At 38.8% G+C, this 21,125-nt stretch overlaps 1 protein-coding gene across 3 annotated transcripts in view; it reads right to left on the bottom strand.

Annotated features, from left to right (window-relative positions):
* Positions 1-21,125, bottom strand: part of SCAF4 (SR-related CTD associated factor 4) — a 48,248-nt gene that overhangs the window by 3,350 nt on the left and 23,773 nt on the right. For all 3 annotated transcript variants that reach the window (XM_037377635.1, XM_037377636.1, XM_037377634.1), the window contains 8 exons: positions 19,094-19,284; positions 17,184-17,284; positions 16,197-16,310; positions 15,315-15,471; positions 13,601-13,755; positions 7,507-7,669; positions 7,287-7,367; positions 6,999-7,187 (listed from right to left, as the gene is read on the bottom strand). In XM_037377635.1, the coding sequence (XP_037233532.1) occupies positions 6,999-7,187; positions 7,287-7,367; positions 7,507-7,669; positions 13,601-13,755; positions 15,315-15,471; positions 16,197-16,310; positions 17,184-17,284; positions 19,094-19,284 (1,151 nt within the window). The remainder of the gene's footprint in view (positions 1-6,998; positions 7,188-7,286; positions 7,368-7,506; positions 7,670-13,600; positions 13,756-15,314; positions 15,472-16,196; positions 16,311-17,183; positions 17,285-19,093; positions 19,285-21,125) is intronic.

Raw genomic sequence — 21,125 nt, 5'->3', positions numbered from 1 at the left:
AATGTACCATTTGAGAAAGCTCAGCCCAAAGCTTGTTGACACCAACACGACCCAAAATGAACGAGGATTACCGAGCTCCAGATGAGCCCTGCATACCAACGAGCATGTGCCATGTCATCTTGCGCGACTCCTTTTGTTTGAGCAAGTAACACTGTAGTCTCATGTTCTCTGTAGCCTTTACACAGGTTCTAGCTGCTTTCTGCTCCTCACTAGCCGTTATTTACCTGAAAATAAGCTCCAGATCTGAGGAAGCATGTGTTGTTTTTTCAACTCCCCAACTGAAATTTAAAGGAATCAACAGCTGCCAGCCAGCAGAAAAAGCACAAATCTCTCCTAAGCCATCTTGCGCTCCATTAAAAATTTGTTGAGACTATAAATAATGTTTTACTTCTACATATATTAATAAAAATGAAACTTCAGACTGACGGTTACGTAAAATCTTGTAACTCCTGCCCTGGGTAAAACCAGAACGTGAAATAGCTATGTAAATTAATACTAGAATTAAGTACTTGGCAGCGTCCTCAGTGAAAACGGCACTTTGGTTTCAGTTCAATGAGCACAGCGGAGCAGACATCCCCAATCACCTGCCGCAGCTTCCCTCCTCCTCCATCTGATTTATGTAGCATTTCCATCCCAAATACGCCTGAGCCTTCTGAAGAACATCCATGTTGCCCCTCACCACACCACTTCTTATGCTTAAGAACATCTCTCACAGAAACCTTTTTATCTGAGTCCTCTTTATATTCAGATTGGAAGGAAATTATACTTTGCTGGTCAGAACTCAGGTGACAACAACGTGAATATTTCTCCGCTCCACGGCATCATCTTACCTTCCCCTCCAAGCAGTCACTTTTAAGACACGGCTTGATAGGTCCCACTCTTTGAAAGAAATGTTCCAACAGCAACAGTATTTTTTTATCTGGTTTTGGTGTTTGGTTTTTTTTCCTTTTTAACTTTAAAATGCACAGCCCTCCCCCTCCTCCTAGCTCCTAACCAGGGCTGTAAGTCACCTAGTTTAAACTCCTCCCACGGATTAGTACTACAGATCTGATGGGACAGACATATGGCTAACGGTGTCTTCCAAGAATGTCATTATGCTGAATTCTGAGGTTTGGGCATATTTTTGTCGATAGGTAAATTCTTCCACAAAAGATTAAAAATAAGGCAGAAAAGAATGCCCGAGATCTAACGAGCCGAAGAGGAGAAGCAGATGATTCTGCTCTACAGCAGCAGAGTAGATGTGGGTTACAACAGCAAGCACATGAGGCAAGTGTGAAAAGTTTTTTTAAATTTAACAAGTATGAGTAATTTGATTTCTCGACTTTATTTCTACACAAAATGCAGCGCAGAAGCAGCATAATGGTATCTGAAATTCATTCTATTTCAATCTGGACTGCATCAGTAGGGCAGCTGAACGCTTTTTATTTTAAATCAGCCCACTCCAATTCTGAGTCTGAAGTACACTGTAGAAAGAACCATGAGTTTCCTCACTGTGCTGACAAATCAGGCACCAATTAATGGTGTGTGTCTTGGATGTGTGTCTGGACAGCTCTTTAAGTTTACCGAAAATGCCCAGAAAAATTAGTGGTACAGACGGCACACGCAACATCTAGGAAAATTTAAAGCCCTTTGTTGTCCCTTATATAGGGAAAGGCAGTAGAACAGTAACGTGATTTAACGACCATCTCATACCTGTGCAGACGAGTGATGGAATTTATCTGCCCCAGCCTGTATTTTATTTATTCATTCATAACTGTAAGCCTTTTTGTAGTAGCTAACTCTCGTCTTCTTGCTTATGGGTATGGAACACAACCCTCCCTTCCACCAGCTCCTTATTCTGCGTGACTTGGCTAAGACATGGCTTTTAATAGTGCAGACGCAGCCCCCAGACCATACACCTAATATGTCATGCTGTTCAAATGTGTAAAATATGGATTCCTTTCACAACTTATTTTTATTTGTAAATTTTACCAGTGATACATAGTGAAAGGTCCTCAGAACTTGCCAAGTGTTTACTATGAAGAACACAAGCATGCTAGGAAAACCCATCGCCAACCACGAGTGTTGTTTCAGAGGTGCAAGAACAATCACATAGTGTCAAAAACAATTTCATTTTACCCTTCCAACATAGCCCAAAATGCCTACAGCTGTCCTGAAGAAGTGTCTTCTATCCAGAGAGGTAACTGGAGTAGTCCTTACTGTTTTGATAAATTAGGTAAAAAGCCAGATTTCTGTGTCACTGTAATTCCATGTCCGATTATCTTCTCTTCTGGCTGGACAAAGGCCATTGTGATAATTATCAGTGTTACAAATGCTAGCCTAGCTGAAAAGATTTTTTAATTTTATTTTTTTAAACAGAACTCTGTTCAGTTAAGTGATTACAGCGTCTCCTACAGTCAGTTACAATACTTCTCAGCTGTGCTGTTACAAGAAAGCAAATGGAGGAATGGTGTTTCCTGTAGCTGACAGCAATCCTGCTTCAAATACAGCTCCTTTGCAAATCTGATAGAAATATATATGAGAACAAGAAATCAAAGGCTTACAATTCCAGCAGAATGGGCTAAATGTTTACACTTCGAGTTTGATGCCGATGTTCTGCAACATGTAGCATGTCACATTAATTCTCCCTGGAGGACTGTTGCATCTTAAAATTCTAGAACATTAAATACTACTAGGAAATTCTTGAAAGAGGGGCAGTAACGTTCTGTCTTGTGTCTTTTTCTGGAATCCTTTAGACCAGGCCAAGACCACAAAGAAGCCTAAACTTAAGAGCCTCAGTATTGATTCACAGCTCAAATAGCTTGCCATAAATACCAACATTTTTCAGGGTGGTCCATGGCCATCACTGAAGCCGGCAGGAGCTTGCTCCTATTTGTGTAAGATGCTTAAACAAGGATCTAAGAGTCAAACTACTGTATGTGTATGGTGTTGGTTACTGGCACGAAGACTTCCAGAACTCCTGCTTTAGAAAACACAAACGCTAAACTGATCTGGGTCAAGGAATCATCAAGGCAAAACTGAATTCCATGAATGATGTCCGAGAGCTCACACTCCCTTACCTCTGAATTCTCATTCGGTAGTTATGAAAGCAACAGACAGACATATATATATTTATATATATATATATATAAAAATAAAAAACCAGCAAACATGCAGTGTTTGTTATGCTTTTAAAATGGGCTATCACAAGAAATCTAGGACTGTATTAACTTTCTCACTGTTCATATCCTGTATTAATAAAAAGCTCATCCTTCCTGTGAAGGAAGTATCCACTTTATAATGTAGCAATAGTCTGATGAGCTCAAGAGAGTATTGTAGTCTTTTATAATTCAATGCAGATTACAAAAAGACCATGTAGTTAACTTAAGAACAAACCAGCAAGGGAGAAAAGAATAATAATAATTCAGCATGCATGAACAGAAAATGAATACCCAGTTTGATGAGAACTACAGTATAATTGATCTTTGATAATATGTAATCATCGTTGTAGGAACTTCGGTAAAAAGCACTAGACCAGAACCTACAAACTGCAACACGGTGTATTTAATCAAGGTAATAGATCACAGAATCTGAATATTCAAAACACAGCATCTGCAACAGCAGTTTATTACTGGTCCAAATTACAGCGTTTGCTCAACACTAAGAACAAGTTGGCAAATCAAAAATGATTTAAAAGCCTGTCACCTTCTGCAATATGCACACGTAAAAGGAGTCTAAAAATATCTGCTTTGCAGATCATTTAAAAAATTACATATGAGCACACACTCACAAAACCAGTTACAGTCTGGATTGTCTTGTTCAAGTTAAGAACAAGAAGCTATAACAGCAGCGAATGTGATCAAGGATACAACTAAAAGCGAAACAACCTGAAGGTGGGTTTTAGTAATAAGCATAAAAAAATTCAGACACAATCTCTGCGAGGGATCACTCCTCTGAAGCACAAACATGTCTTTGTTGGACATGATGAAAGAATTACATTGAAGGAACGAATGAAATTAGTGGAGATGAAACAGAACGTAACTTACATTACTAAGAAAGCATATGAAATCTTACAATAATCAGTTTAGAATTACTTTGCAACATGTCTTCCATATAAAAACTGAACAGAGAGATAGATAAGCTTCATTGAGAAGTTACAAAAATTAAAAAAGAGCTCCTGCATTTGTACAGATTACATAAGGCGTTCTCAAGCAAGGTTTAGATTTCTATGACAGTCTCTTCAGAGTAATCTTCATTCCTTGAATTCAGCCTGCTGAAGTAAGTTCTTCTATCCTGCCCAAATATCCGAAGAACATTTCTTCATTCTTCATGTTACACTACTCAAGCCCCTTCATCCCTATTTCCCCAAGCAGAGTCCTCATGACATACTTCACGATGCTGTCAAACAAATCTTTCTTCCACCTTCTTATCTCAGCTTGGAGAGCCACATCATGGGAATGTTTAACAAGCAGTTTGAGGACTTCGTGAGAAACCAGTCACACGATCAGTCAGCTATTCGAATTGCTAAACCATGCACTTGTGAACATGAGGTCCTTCCGTCTGAAGCATTTGACTTCCCTCGTCTGCACCTTCCCGTGGCTAACTGAGGGTGATGCTGTACCTACTCATTTACTTTGTCCGGTTCTTTTGCCTCTGACCTGGTGCAAGCCTGTAGGTCAGACACTAAGGCTACATTTAAATTGTCAAGCCTGCAAGTACTTCTGGGCTCCAGGACCAGGATGCAGGTGTAGATTGCATCTCATGTCCGCACACATGGTGAAACCCTGGCACACTCCATTTCCCATGCTTTGACTTCCCTAGGAGTGAAACCTGACACACAGAACGAAAAGGAAGGAATGACGATGCAGCCCGGCCAGCTCTTTAACTCAGAGGATAGGGAGGGCAAGACTTCAAGGACACTTCTTTGCTACCTAGATCAGCACGAGTGGTGGAAAACATCACCTCTTTCATGTTTTTCTTCCAGCCTAAGGAGAGACCAGATCTGGACTCTCACACACAGAGTTAAGCTCAATTGATAAGTGAATCAAAGTGGTTTTAAGAAGACAGTTTCACTTGTGTTAGCTTATGGGAAAGTTTTAAAAGCAAAGATTAAAGATTAAAATTCATTAATCACGTAAAATACTATAAACTGCTTCTTCTCGTTTTCCTGTCTCTTATGCCAGGTTGTGGACTCTCCCCCTTCATTCTGAAATGTCAGGATGGAAGGGATTTTACATAACTCCTTGATTATAAAGAACTCCTTATCGAAATAAAGACACTCATCAACATAAAATGCTATTACTCAAGTAAACACATAGATGTCTAAGCTGTTATTTCAGGACCACTCTGTAAGCTCACACGTGAAATCTTACAGAAAGAAAAAACTCTCCTATCCCCTTGTTGATGAGACTGAATATCGAGAGAAGTCACTCTGCCCACATGGACGACTATCTGCCTCAACGATTCGGTAAACAAGTTAATAAAAACAAAGGAAAGTTCTTCATCTTCAGATTTATCAAATTTGGCTTCCGTGAATTTGTATGAACAAAAAAAAAGCTACTGTCCAAGTACCTAATGTGGGTATATAACTTACTTCAATCTTAACTTTGTAAAACCTTTTTCTTATGTGTATAGCAATACAGCAAACTGCAGAGTAACTTCATACATTCCAACAGCTTGAAATAAAAAGTTCAAGTTATGCCACACAAGACATAGTACCATGAAACTTCAAAAATCTGGTAATACTGTGTTACAATTATAAGAAGTGTAACTTCATCGTTAAGATGTGAATGTCTTAAATGTAGTATGGTAATCTGTAACACTGTGGAATTCTCTCAAACCATGGTGTCACTGCAAAAATTTTTTTATGCTTTTCTCTGCTTGCCTAGTGTCCAAGATACTCTAAAACAATTAGCTGCTGGTTTTGTCCATCTGCATTGACTCATTTTTAAAAAGCAGACTGATTTTCGGAGCGAAGCAGCTCTTTACTTTTTGAAAAGTGCCTTTTTAAAGGGTCTTATTCAGAGTTTCCAACATGATGCATCCAAAAATCACTCGTCACGGCTGGAAAATTTAGCCATCAAATTGAATGGAGCAGTAAGCTCTCAGGGAGACAATTTTTTGAGCTTTTTTCAGTGTACACTGTAAAATTCTGGGCATAAACACACTAAAACAAAATTATCCATTCACTTGTTAGACTCTCATTTTGAGGTCTGAAATCCCATAGATGTAATAATCTCATTAAAACCTGTAGGAAACAAATCTCTTGAGTATATTCTCAGGACTGACCCATAAAAGGCCATCCTAAAATAAATATTTAACAGACCTCTGTAACATTAAACAGCATACACTCTCTTAAAAAATATGACCAAGTTCATATCATATCATGAAAATTAATTCATGTAGGATATCCAAAGTTAGCTTGGCTTTGCTAGTCAAAGTACCATTAAGTAATATTTAAATAAGATAACACTGTTAAAAAGGTTCCAAAACCTGTAATACTGTAGGGCTGAATAGCAGCTTTTGTTTTTTCGTTTTATTAAAATAATTTATTTCATACATAGAAAAGCGTATCATATTTTCACAGATTTAAAAAATACACTAAAGAAAATACTGTTTCTCTGTAAGTTAATTTTGTACTTGTAATAGTTGAGCCTGAAACACAGTTCATACGTCATACAGATGCTTTGCTGTATGTTACATTTTCTACATGGTAATAAACCTCAATTTGTAAAAGGTAGATAGTGTTTTGCTCTGCCCTGAATTTGTAACTCAAACATTATGGCTTTTTTGTTTCTTCAGAAAACAGGTCTTCAATGATAATAATAAAAAAATATTGCTCCTTCTGTGCAAAATCAAGCCTCTAAAACTGATTAAAAAGCCAACAGAAAGGCAGACATTTCAAGAAGTTTAGAAAAATCTGCTTTCCTTTCCCACAAAAAGTAAATCGGTAACAAAATCAAAATCGTATTTTTAATTCAGGGAACAAAAAAATGAAGAATATATACAAAAGAACTTACCAAGAAGTGGAATAGCTTGGGTGACAGGAGCAGGTACATTAGTAGGTGCTACAGGAGGTGGAACTGTCCCATATATTTTGGAACTATCGGTAGTTTCAGCATTCCCCCTGGATCCAGAAACCACTGTTGGGATGGGATTTCCTACAGATGAATCTTTTGTAGTGTCTTCATTCACACCACTTGCTGTGGCTAAGAAACAATGCATTGACATATTAAAAAAAAGGTCAGCTTTTCTGCTTGCACGATACCTTCCTTCTAGTGCCGCCTGCCCAAGATATACACACTTACAATTTGGGATGTTTACGGCCGGAGTGTGAGGAACAGATACTGGAGGAGTTATAGGTGGTGGTGGTCCAGGAGGAAGAAAGCCTATAAAAATAGTATAAATATTGACACTGAGTATTTACTTTACCAAAACATACTTGCGCAGTTTATATGGCAGAGGCTTTTATTTGCTGTATGGTTAAAAAAAAAAAAAAAGACTTAATATTCCTAAAAATAAATATACCTGGGGGTAAATGCATTGGGTTGAAACCAGGTCGTAAAAATGGAGGTGGCGGTGGTGGTGGCACTCCAGGAGCAAATCCAGGAGGTGGGATTCCCAAAGGTGCTGTGAAAGCAGGTGGTTGGAGTGCACCAACCACAGGAGGACCTGATGGATGTGGTGGAACCTAAGAAAAAAGGAAGGGGGAAAAATGTGTTACCTCAAGACTGAATGGATTATTTGTTGTTCAGCTGCAGGCTGCTGTCTTCTGTACTTGTCCATCAAAACAAAAAAAATTTAAGCTACCTCAAATTATTCCACCACAAGGTGACTTACATAACTGATCTAATTAGCAGTCAAAGAACTCCTAGAACTTAAAAATATCAACATTGATCTTGTTTGCCTTTGTTCTTCAAGGTAAAATTATTCTCTGTGGTAAATCAGTATTAACACATGCTGGTAACTCATCTAAATACACCCTTTACACAGCAGCTAGAATTAATTTTACCATCCAGCATGACACACTATAATGCACACAACCTTGGAGCAATTAGAAACCTTTTTTTTTTTTTCTTTTTTTGCTTCCTGACTTTGTATATTAAAGTGACTATTGTTTCCTTATTCAATTGTTTCAATTCTGATTTATGTCAAGCTCTGAATGAAAACTGATTTGTTAGGTGGGTCCTTAGGTTCCTATTTATAAGCTTACTAGAAAAACTACATTAAATGTCTGAGAATCAAAATATGCTCTGCATTTAAAACTGATTTATTAAAGCAAAGGTGAGCTGTGTACTAAAACCATCATAACTGACACATCCACGACCATCAACATTTCAGAGCAAGACCCTTCATAACTCATTTTTTTATTTCTGGAGTAAAGAAAGAAAAGCCTTTCTGTTTTATTCTCAGAACCGGAAAAAGTGGCATTAAACCAAAGTAAGCAAAATATTCTCCTTAAACCTGGAGAAGACGCTCAAGCTGCCAAGCACCTGACACCACTTCAAACTTTTGTTCCAAGTTCTTTACCAATAGCTAGGTTAATGAGCTGAGAAACATTAAAACTTGTACTATTAGAATTCTGAAATCAATTAATTTCCATAGGCTTTAATCCACTAGGTCTTAGTGTAGACCACCACCTTTTAGTTTTATATCGGTTGCTTACTGGTATGTAACAACCTGCTGACTGGGCTCTGGCCCAAGTTAAGCTGAGCAGGATGTGAGAAACTACTGGATGGGGGAAAAGAAATTGCCAGACCTGACAGGTACCAATGTGAGAAGCTGATGGAAGTTACAGGTGACACCATGAAGGACGGCTGGATTCTGCAGGTGGTTAAGGGGGTGTTATATGAACAACAGCCAAGCCTCAGAGAGAAGTACAAAGGAGCACTAGTGACCTTCTGGGGACTAGGACCTTGCAAGGCCAACAGTGTCCAGGTGTTTCTAGGAGCATTACTATGTAAGGCCAAGACTACCTAGATGAACATTAACTAAGTAACCCTAGAGGTGTTTCCATTAGCCACAGTTAAAACTTTTTCTAAAGTGCTCCCAACCCACAGTAACCTAACAGTCTCGGTAGGTCTTTTTGATTCTTTTACAGGACACTCCTTCAAAGAACAACTTACAAAATCAGCTAAATGTAGGAACAGATCTGTTGATTGCAGCAATGTTCTGTGAAGCAAGTGTTCAAGTACAGTGTGTATGTAGCAGAAGAATTGAGGAGGGGTATCAGTAAGACAAAAAATTTTAAAAAGAAGGGAAACTTCCTAAGTGCTGTCAGTCCTTAAGGAGTTAAAAGCTGAGAAAACTGCCAATGAAACATGTGTATGCAATGGCTTGAAAAAACAGAACGAACAGTAAAATATTATAATGGAACCAGAACAGAAGTTACATCAGAGGAAGATGATTTCAATACATTAGTTAGAAGATATTCATACCTAATTATCCAAGCTTAACTGCTGTACTTAAGTTTTCGTTAAAACTCTCTAATACCTAATTTTAAGTAACACGTTAAAACCTTTCCCTCAAGCAGAAAGAAAAAACAAAGGCAGTAAAAATCTGTGCATAAATGTCACATCTAATTTAAAATGTAATCTGAAGTATAAAATTTCTGTTTGTTGAAGAGATGGAACCAGTGGCTAATAAACATTGACAGATAAACAGAGGACTGGTAAACAGTTTCAGAATAGTAGCTAATAAATTGGATAAAACGAAGTAACAAAAATGCTACTGGGAAGACCTTTTATTAATGGGGAGACAAATATTGAGAAAAACCTGGTGTATTGCTAGCAACACTGGAAACTGGAATAACTAATCTCTCAGTAACTAACGGAGACTGCCAGGTGCATCTCAATGAACACGTCTTGGGGTCTGGCCTTGTCCAGGTACAACTATTTCTCACTGCATACCTCTCAGATTGAGACTTGAAGTAGAATCCTTGGCCCTGTGAACTAACAGAGCAGTGTCTACCTACAGGGCTCCAAGACAAGTAAATATATATTTAAGTGCACCTGGAATGTCCAGCAGGAAGACTGCAAAGGAGGAGTCTGCCAGTTTCAACAGGAAGGGTACAGGATACTGAACCAGTGCAGAACTCCCACACCTAGTTATAGGGAGGACCATGCGGGATGGGGAAATACATTAAAAAATCTGGGAGGTACTTACTGAGTTTGGACTCTGGTTTCTGGCTGAAAACCCATTAAATGAAGAAAAGGGACCTTGGGTTGGATTGGGAAACTTACAGAAAAGGTGGCCACAGCAAAGCCCCTGGACTTCAGCGTATAGCCCTGGCAAAGCCTGAGCCACGGTTCACTGTAAAAGAATGGCAGTTTTGGCAGGGTAATACCAATTTTGCCATGAGAATGGAACAACTATTGTCCAAAACTGAAGTGAATCACAAGTGCTATTAACTGAAACTGCCTCTCAATAACCAAACTCAAGTTCATCTTGGACACTGCAATATAATTTAAAAATCAACACAGATCTACCCCCAGAGCAGACCGCTGAGGTGGGATTACCAAGACCTGCAGCAGTGGGACCACATTCAGCAACAGCTCAGAGATCTGATTCTACAGGCAAAAGGGCTCACTCCAGCGGCACAACACAAACATTCCACCTACCCTGCCAACAACTCGGGACCCTGTGGCTGAGAAGACTCTGCGTGCAGTCTTGAGGCCAAAGAACCAGACTTACCTGATGTTTAGTGCCTTACTACATAGAGGTTGCATTCGTGGGTCAAGGTGATATGGGCAATAACGGGTCAGTCTGCGGTTAGTTAACCCCTCATGGGTGACGTCCAGCAGAGCAGGGCTCTATCCCTACGTATCCAGCCTACACAGGGAGGTAGCACAGAGAGCCCATTCAGGCTCTACCAGAGAGAGGAGCGATGCAGCTCCTTCCCATCCCACCTTTAAGCGTGGGATTGTTAGGGCTGTGGGCAGTTCACAAAGCCACTGACCAGGCACCAGCCTGAAATTAAGCTTCATGAGAAAGGGCATTACAGGATGAGAAGTTACTGGACACAACATGAGAGAGAAACTGCCAGACATGACAAGTAACAATGTGAAAAGCTAGCAAGTTACAGGTAGTGGTATACAGGATAGCTGGATATTGCTGGTGGTTAACAGGGTGCTTCGTGAGCAACAGCCAAACTTCAGGTAACCAGAAAGGAGCACTGGGGATCTTATGGGGAAAAGGACTTCTCCTTGTGAGGCCAAGAGCACGTTAGTAACCATACCCAGGAATCCCATAAAAGGAAAATATTACTTATGCTAAGTATCATATTATATTGTATCATAAATAGCAGATCTGGATAAGGATGCAGCAAAGCTGAGACCAACCTAGAAAAAAAGCAATGAAGGGAGAGTTTTTTTACTTGGGAGGAGACTGTAGTGGAGAAAGGGCGGAGAAAGCACAACAAAAAGGAAGGTCAAGTGAGAGAAGAGAGTAAGTTACGGCAATTATGCAGGCAGAGCTGTTTGGGGTTATCTGTCAGGCAGGCCGATGCTTGACCACTGCAGTCTGAATGAGGACAATGCATAAAGCCTGTTCTGACACACCACACGCATGAAACCCGCTTCTCCAGAGGGACCAGGGTGGGCAGGGGCTTCCCATGGCTAACGGGGGAGCAGCCAGACCGACAGATCGAGCAACCTGGTATCACTGCACCGACGCCCATTCCAGGCTGGGCAGCATCAGCAGCACCCAGCACTCATAACAACCTCCCCACCTCTTACTGTCCCAAACACTGAAGCCAAATACAATTGCTTGTATCAGAGGACAAAAATACATCAGCTAATTAAAATGCGATGGTACTCTATGAAGTTACTTAAACAAAAGAAGTGGAATATAATGAGCTTTTTCCTTTAGGTATCGGGTCACATTTGCATGTTACAAACCATGTTACTCTTACCACTAACATGATCACAGCTGAACTTAATCTTACAAAAAACCCAAAAACTTTAAGTTTTAAGAACTACTTCTGAATTATTAAACTGTGGCAATTCTATGGCCAAAGAGGACAAAGGAATTGGTCAAGTATATAACAGCACAAAAAAGTTCATAGCAAAACCAAAGATGAAGACTGAACACAGTTTTCTGATCCTGGCCTGAATTTGTGGACACAAGTTTCTCTGGCATAGTAAAAAAATGAAGCTGATGAGGCTGAGACAAGCAATCAGCACATTCAATATATTCTGCAACTGGTTGGTTTTTTTCTTTACACTTTTGTTTTCAGCATGGATTTAAAGAAAATAAATAAAATCACTACTATTCAATACAGTTAATGGCTATTAAAACTCTCTGAAATTAGAAATTTGACTTATGTGTTCATTTACTAATAACATGTTACTGCATTTCAGGAATTCTCTGTCAAAATGACAAAAAATTCAACATATTATGTTCCCAAATCATATAATTGGCTAAATTAAATATATCTCCAAATAATTTAAGGTTTTGATCTTTTCTGAGCGTCTGCCATATTGTAGTTTGTAAATCACATTTTCTCAAGATGTAAAATAGTTTTATTCACACTTCCTCCCACTTGGGAAAAGGTGTGCTACTATTTTAACAGTGACAAGAAAGAAACTATTACTATAAAAGTAGTAATGCATCAGTCAATAAATAAAGCTAAAAGAAATACAGACTATAAAACACTGGAAAGAGTAATTACTATCACATGCTACTTAAACTAATGGTAAAATTTCAGAGTGCTCTTTTAGCCAATGAACATACAACATCAGCTTTGACTAAAGAACCATTGTAACAACAAAGGAAGAGTATGAAAATTTTTGTATTAAATTCCCAAAGGCTGTTCAAAGAGATTATACACAATATGAACAAACATGAAAGCAACGTGCACATTTCAGAAAGTCTACAGCTTAATTTAGGCAACAGAGAGGAAAATTAATTAGGAAAACACAAAAAAAATGCAATCATAGAACAGAGAGGATGCAATCCCGCCCATTAATAAAAAGAATCTACTGCAATAATTTATTCAGGAATGAGAGAACAGATATTAGAAGTACAGTCCTACAATACTTCAAATAAAGATCTGGGAGATACACATACGTTCGATCTAAATTAGCATTAGGAGCAGCAGCAAAATTTTGGAGCAAATCCTCCATCATTCCTACTAACCGCATGCTGACTCAGTTCCCAGTGCTGTTTCGGTACATGCAAACAACATCCCTTCTTTTCAGGGAAATCAAACCAGATGCTCTGCTCCTGCTGGGCAGAAAACACGCTCCAAACCCTAATGTGTTCGGCTTTTTTTCAAGTCTTCCATTGCCACTGTGACTTAGCAGAAAAGGAATGTTCTTCTATGACACTGTACTGCTTTTTTATACGAAGAAGCTAAAATAAAGGATTTCAGATGCATACTCAATTTATGTCACAGGAAAGTTATCTTTAGAAATTGACAGCATAGCCACTCTTCTAACAAGAGCATTTTTAACCAGGGACAGCATGACAAACATACACACACCCACACCCACAGTCCCATCAACCAGTTACCATTCACTGTATTTCCTCCCTCTCTTTAACTTACATACGGCCATACTGGAATATTACTTAAAGTAAGTTTTTGCTTAGGTATCCAGAGCAAATGAAAAGCAACTCTCACCTGTGGAGGAGGTACTGTTATTGGTGCAGGCATGGGAACAGGAATTGGAACAGGTAAAGCTTTAGGTATAGGTGAGACTGGTTCATTATGTGCCGCTTCTGCACCTCCATTTTGAGCTACTTCAATTTCAGACTTCTTGGGAATCCCCTTCCACTCTATTAAAAAAAAAAAAACCAACCCAAACATACATGTATCAGCTCAGTAGAAACAGACAAGTGGTGAAGTACTGCCATGTAAACTACCACGCTTTGTGAAGTTTACAAAAATGGCTTAAGAGAAAATATTCAGGTAACCAGAAACACAATGCTAAGAAGCATTTAAACATACTTCTGACAATAAAAATTCCAAATTATTTTAAACAGAATACTGCAAATCACCGAAACATAGCAAGTAAATTTATTCCTATCATTAGTCATTTAACAACTCTTTGCACTGACAGCATTTATATATGCTCGGGACTCTGAAACACAGTATGTAACAAAAACAGTAAGGCTGTTTTGGGACAAGCTTTTAACAGACTCATTCCATCGCTCTTGAGCAAGAAGGCAGGAGCTTTTTCACTAATTTGAGAAGTAATTTCTGAAAAAACAACGATTTCAAATCTTGAACAAGGAAAAGGAGACGACAATAATAAAGAATCACATTTTTACTTTAAACTCATTTTACTAAAGAAATATGGCTCCTATTGTTTATCAGAACTTCCTGGGAAAGACAGCTAAGCTGGAAAAAGTGATCAGTGAAGGGGCATTATGGGAAAAAGAAAACACTGAAAAGACTGGAACACATTGAGGTTATATTTAAAACTAGTTAGACATTCATTTAAAATACACACTTCAACTTATTTTTGTGTACTTATCCTGCAGAGATGCTACTATTTAGAATAACCACCACCTAATTAGGGCAACTTGGACAGAATGACAAAACCCTGAAGTAATGTTTCAGTAACTAGACAGCACACCACACAATGGTTAAAACCAACACAGTAGTCTAGAGTACCAATTCAAAGGACTTAAGGCAATTTCATTTTTTAAGTTCTGCCTTTACTTAATATTACTTTTAAACCCACCAACAGCCAGCACACTAGCAACTGTATTATTGATCTGAAGACTGTAATTGATTTGAAGCTGATGATTATAACAGGTGTCATTTTCTTAATACCACCACAGAAGCCTGGTATTTTCACTGCTTACATACAAAATAACAAGAATGCTGTCAGGTCTCCATAAATACAAAACTTGCTAAAGGAACTGAAAATGTCAGAGGTGTAAAAACTATAGGCACTTGTTTTACAAATTATAAAGCTGCTGTCAGCTCACTTGCTGCACAAGTACTCTAAAAGCAGGTTCCTTTGCTAGGGGTGCCTCACACAACCTGGGAAGGGGGGCAGGGACCACACTGGCTCTGGGACTAACAAGTACAACACACTTGCATCTTGTATTATCATCAAGGGCAAACACCAGCACAGCTTACAAGTCACCTGATATCCAGGTGCATTTTTAGCTCAGCCTCTTGTAACACTGCTGCACAACTCCTGATGAGGGACTGTTGTCAACTGCTTACAAACGCTTTCCAATCTACAGGTACACGTGCTTGCATTTAGCCATTTCAAGGCTTTTATGTGCAACTCAGCCATGGAAGTCAGCCACACCAACTTCGGTACACCAGCACAAAGGACAATTTTTTAAAAGCATTTAAAGATGTAACAATACTTTACCTGGACAAAGAGTTTCATTGTCCAACATTCCTCCTTCACAGAAACTTTCAAGATCTTCAGGTTTCACTTTGTCCCATGGTATGTAAGTAACACCCAATTCTACATCCCAATACTGCTTGTAATCTGGCTTTATTCCTTTATTCAAAGCCCATGCAATCTTGGGGGGGAAGGAAATAGATGTAGTCAGTAAAATGCTTCCGTTTTAGTGGATTTCATATTTAATTCTCACAGAATACCATTACCATTTGAAGCTACAAATCAAAAAGAAAACTCTAGTTGAAACAGCAGGAAAAAGAGGTTAGTTACAAAACTCTGAAATAGGAGGGTTTTTTAAAGCAGACTTAGTTCTTACTTCCTGGCTTTACTCTTGTGTGCAATTTGTAAAAATGTATAAAGGCATCTTCTTCAAATGCTCCCCAGTCACTAAGATTAATCCTATTTCCCATCAGAGGACAGTGTCACTCTAACGCAATGTTCTATGAGAGGAAGAACTTCATTAATGAATGTGTTCTTCCTTATTTATTTTGTAGTATTATCTCTTTATAAGATCACCATATATAATTAAACTTGGTTATAAGACAAATAACCAGCAACAAGAAAAACACAGTCACAGTCCACCATAATGTCTAAAAGGACACCGTTTTTCTTGGTTAAACAGCCTATTGTTGGCAACCCTTCAAGGAAACGGATACAAGTTCCACTAGTCACACTACAGAGCAGGAAGAATACTTACCAAGAAAAAAAGTGGTCCATTCACATAAATTTACACAATACCATATCCAGAATATATAAAAGTCTAAAATACCCAAAAGTCTGTAACAGATGAAAAAGGATTACAGTAATTACAGTACTTTAGACCAGCTTGACATTTTCCAGAAGTACCTTTATAGATTTCTGATTGACTTTGAAGTTTCCTCGGCTCAGTTTTTGTAGGGCACGGTAAGCATCTTGTCTGTGAACCATGACAATATAGGCACATCCTCTAGGCGGTATCATCTGTTTGTATTTTAAGAAAAAAAATCAGGTTTGCTAACTAACAACATATAAGTGTTCAATTGCAGTAAGCTGGAACATCAGCAGACACTTCAAAAAGGGCTATGGAAGTATGAAAGAGAATGTTAGTGTAAGAGGCTAAGATAGACAGTATCTTCTAGAAATACAAATTTCTAGTAAATTAAAAGCAACTTCTTATGTGGAAAGTTTTACACTCTCTTCCATGTGAGAATATGGAAAACTGTTGTATATTTCATGATTATTATCTGTAATGCATTTGAGAAAAAAACTTCTATGTTGTTTTACAAAATTTGGGAATAGGAAGAAAATTACAGTCGCTTTGTTTTGTTTGTTCAAATGATATTTTGCATCTACCGGAACAGCTATCATTTATATATAAAATCATCCTTAAATACTGCGAAGTGTAACAATACTTCTGTCATTTTAGCCATAAACATGGAGAAAAGAAACAAGCAAAACAAGAACACCAGCTGAGAGTCCACATTTCTATAATCAAACAAAATGGAGCAGACAAGAAACTCAGTAGCACAGTAATTCTGTACCCATCGCCTCAACAGCCCCTTCTCAGTGAATTCTCTCCAGAAAAACCATGATTTTTATGAAAACGGGATAATCTGCTGTATTACGCCCAAGAGCTTTTTTAAATTGCAAGAAACAAAAGCAACTGCCTTCTTGTTTTTCTACAAGCAGCCAAATGAATTGAGTATACACATTAGAAAACACAATCATATAGGAAATGAGAGCTCTTGACTCTTTTGAATGTATCAAACAAAAAGCTGTCATAAAAAAAGTCTGAAAAGATTTTTTGTAACCAAAGCATACCAAAGTAGCTTACACTGCACCATTTATACTTACGTTTATTGATTCAATTGGGCCAAACTCCTCCAAAAGACTTCCAACATCCTGTTGAGTTGTTCTTTTGTCAAGTTGTCCTACCCAAAGCGTAGTACTACAAACTGCAATCAGAGAGTTAACACAGGCTGTAAGACCACTTGGAAATACAAATTTCACAAGCCAGAATGTCAAAATAGTATTTAAAACAGTTATTCAAATGACAAAGCCAGCTAATATTAAAATATTTAGGAGTGTTTGACAGAAACCTCTTTTTCTTGGCTGGATCTGCATTAACAGTTAACCACAAACTACAGCGGAATCACTGTTAGAATGCACTCGCTAAGCAGCTCTCTAGTCAACTAACACTGAAATGACCTGCAAGGTCTAACGATCAGGAGCTCTGCAAATCATCGTAAGAAGGAAAAATACCCTTTGCTGCTAACAATGCTCCATGAAATATCCCAACACACACAGCGGGTATTTCACAACAAGGTAATTCCCTCTGCTTAGTATGAAATCCAAGCTACTAGCCACCATCGCAAGTTACAGACAGTCCTTACTGTCAAGATGATAGAGACACACCCACTACCAGTCAGATTTTCCTCCAGAACATGGTGACAATTCAACTACAATGAGCAACCAAACTTTTAACCTCTTCAGTGACCTATTCACTGCCACTTCTTTCTACAGTTAAGTGAAACAATTATTGACACGAGCTTTTTCTTTCAGGAAAGAGTAAACACGCTGATCTCACTTCATGCTTCAAGGTAATGAAACAGCAGATGAGCTCAAAGTATCACATTTGCTGAAGACTACTACAGCGACATTTAATACTTAACTGTTTTCCCCACCAAGTGATATAAACCTGCAAACCTAAAAAGTATTATGTGCTAGAATTTGGGAGAGATGCTGGCAAAAGCGTATCTTACACTGCTGCCAGTAAGCTTTTAATGAACAGCTGCTACGTCTTTGCAGTCCTTTTAAACCAATGGTACTGTCATTCACAAGGTTTTGGCTAGTTAAAACTCTTCGGATTTTGTCCCTCTCACATCAAAAACATGTTCTCATTTTACTTGATGACTCCAGTGAAGATTTCACACTCCCCAGGAATAGTCAGAAGACACCTAATACGTTTTGTCTACAAAGACAGGCAAAGCCAGGATTATTTCAGAAATCCAGACATTAGTCTGTGTGTTTTCCAGGTCAAAGCTCCCCTTCAGGTTTGAGCCACATATAATGCTGACTCATTAGAAAAATCTTAATAATGTGCTCAACTTCTTGTTCCTCAAGCTGCTTTACTTTATATATCTCAAAAGAAGGAAAAGAAAAGCATGGTGTTTTCAGCTTTTTATTTTCTCATTTTACAGCCAAAATATTTCTGACCTGGAGATATTCCAAAAATGCCAAATTGTTACCGTGATTAAAGGAAGTACAGGGATGTGTGGTGAATTGGATTCTTACCAGCTTTATGACAGTTCAGAAAATAAATCAGAGTACAGTTTACTTTTATTCTGCATGGATGAATCTTGGAACCTGCATCAAGTAGCATTAAACTCAAGAAAAAGGAACACAAAAAATTTTTCAAAATCCCATGCATCAGGTTAACAGTTGTCTTCTGGCACATTCTAGGCAGATATTTACTGAAAGTAAGTGGACTTGTCAATACTGAGGTTTTTTAAAATGTCTAATAGACACAAGAAGCGTGTTTCTTCAACATTTACCGTTCATCTGAAATACCTGTTTGTCTTCTAAGTATTCCATTTTACACAGGTATAATATCTACTGTGTATCTTCAACTTCACAGAACTCTAAAATTCATTAAAGAAAATACTGGGCACAGACAAAAAAATTCCATCTATGAACGAGGAAGATGTTGAGCATCTGAAAAACGGTATTACAAGGATTTGCAGTTACATCAACAATGAACTTACCACTAACAGTTTCTGACTTGATCTGAGGAAGGCCCTTTGACCTGCGTTCTCTCTCCCTCTCACGTTCACGTCTTTCTTGTGACCGAGACTTAGGAGAGTGTCGGCGTCTATCCCTGGACCGAGATCGAGATCGACGATGACGTGATCTTCGAGATCGGGAGCCAGATCTTGAGCGTCTCCTTTTAGGCGACCTAGTTCAAACCAACAACCATTTATGTTCAATCTTTCTGACCCAGACATTGACAGATAACTATTTCAGGTATATACTTAAACCACGGGTCCTCAAACTTTTTAACCAGGGGGCCGGCGTGCAGATGCAGTGGCAGGCCGTCATCTGCGGCTGCTTGGTTCCCCCCGCCCCAACCCCCGGCCGGGGGGACAGGGGGGTCTGTAAATACCGGGGGCCGGACTGAGGACCCTGGGGGGCTGTATCCGGCCTGCGGGCTGTAGTTTGAGGACCCCTGACTTAAATAATCAGGCAAGAGTTCAGTCAATAAAAAAAAAGAAGTAAGTCCAAGTTCATTCATATGCATTTAGAACTAGAATAAATTATTATAGTAGTTTATTAATGCAATCAAGGTGATTATTTTTCAATCTAAATTTCTTACCTTCTGTTAATTTTGTATTGAAGTTGACTATCAAAACTATGTCCATGTTAACAAAAAAATTTTCCATCTGCTTAAATGAGTAAAATGTTTATTGCTTTTACCAAAGAATGGTTAAAAAAAAGAGATTAACAATAAAATCCTACCACTGAAATGGTATTTTACAGCATGTTCAAGTTCTAAGCCACTCAAGGTCTGGAAGACAGTAAATCTTCAAAGAAGTCATATGCAACTTGGCAAAGATAACTAAGTAGTTAGCTTTGCTTTAACACTGGAGCCAGATTTGTTAGGTCAGCTGAGATGTGAAATACTGCCTCTGTGACAGGCAAAGTCACACAGCACACTGGATCAAAGATTTCTTCTTAAGAAAAGTGTCTTTAGAGCTGTCATGGTTTAACCCCAGCTGGCGACTAAGCAGCATGCAGCTGCTCACTCCCTTCCTCCACAGCGGGATGGGGGAGAAGATCAGAAGAGGAAGTGAGAAAACTCATGGGCTGAGATAAAGACAGTTTAACAGGTTAAGCAAAAGCCACACACACAAGCAAAGCCAAACAAGGAATTCATTCACCACTTCCCATGGGCAGGCAGGTGTTCAGCCGTCCCCAGGAAAGCCGGGCTCCATCATACCTAACAGTTACTTGGGAAGACAAATGCCGTAACACCAAACGTCCTCCCCCTTCCTTCTTCTTCCCCCAGCTTAGATACACTAAGCATGACATCATACGGCATGGAATATCCCGTTGGCTGGTTCAGGTCAGCTGTCCTGGCTGTGTCCCCTCCCTATTTATTGTGCCACTCCAGCCCTCTCACTGTCAGGGCCCCAGAAACTGGAAAGTCCTTGACTTACTAAACACATTACCTAGCAACAACTAAAAACATCGGGGTGTTTACCAATATTGTTCTCACACCAAATCCCAAACACACCCCTGCATCAGCTACTAAGAAGAAAATTAACTCTATCCCAGCTGAAACCGGGATGAGCACAAAATTAAACTATCATATTCTGCTTCCCTATCTTCTCAGTATTAACAGGCATGGAAGTTACTCTCTACCAGTAAGAGAGAACTGTATAGATACCCAATTTTCCTTAGAAGGTAGGCGACTTTCAGAAGTTCACAACTCTTGAATCACTAATCTGTTTCTCATTACCACTGCAGTGAAGTACACACAACATTTAGCCATATTTATACACAACTCTCCTCAGAGGTAAGAGATGGAAAGGGCCTCTCTTTCTCTCTTCCGGAAGCAGAATTCAAATAAAGCCCTGAACAGTTTTGATTTACTATGACATTTCACTAGTGTTGTCCATACAAAGAATAATAGGCTGTAATTTCCTGTAATTAACCTTCGGATTAAATTGAAATAAACTCTTGTGCTAAATGTGTCTTTTAGCATTTAATCATAGAATCCAACTTGTACAGCACAAC

The sequence above is a fragment of the Falco rusticolus genome, chromosome 2 (assembly GCF_015220075.1).
Source record: "Falco rusticolus isolate bFalRus1 chromosome 2, bFalRus1.pri, whole genome shotgun sequence".
NCBI classification, from domain to species: domain Eukaryota; kingdom Metazoa; phylum Chordata; class Aves; order Falconiformes; family Falconidae; genus Falco; species Falco rusticolus.
Note: the sequence above shows the minus strand (reverse complement) of the source record. Positions and strands in the feature narration are given on the sequence as shown.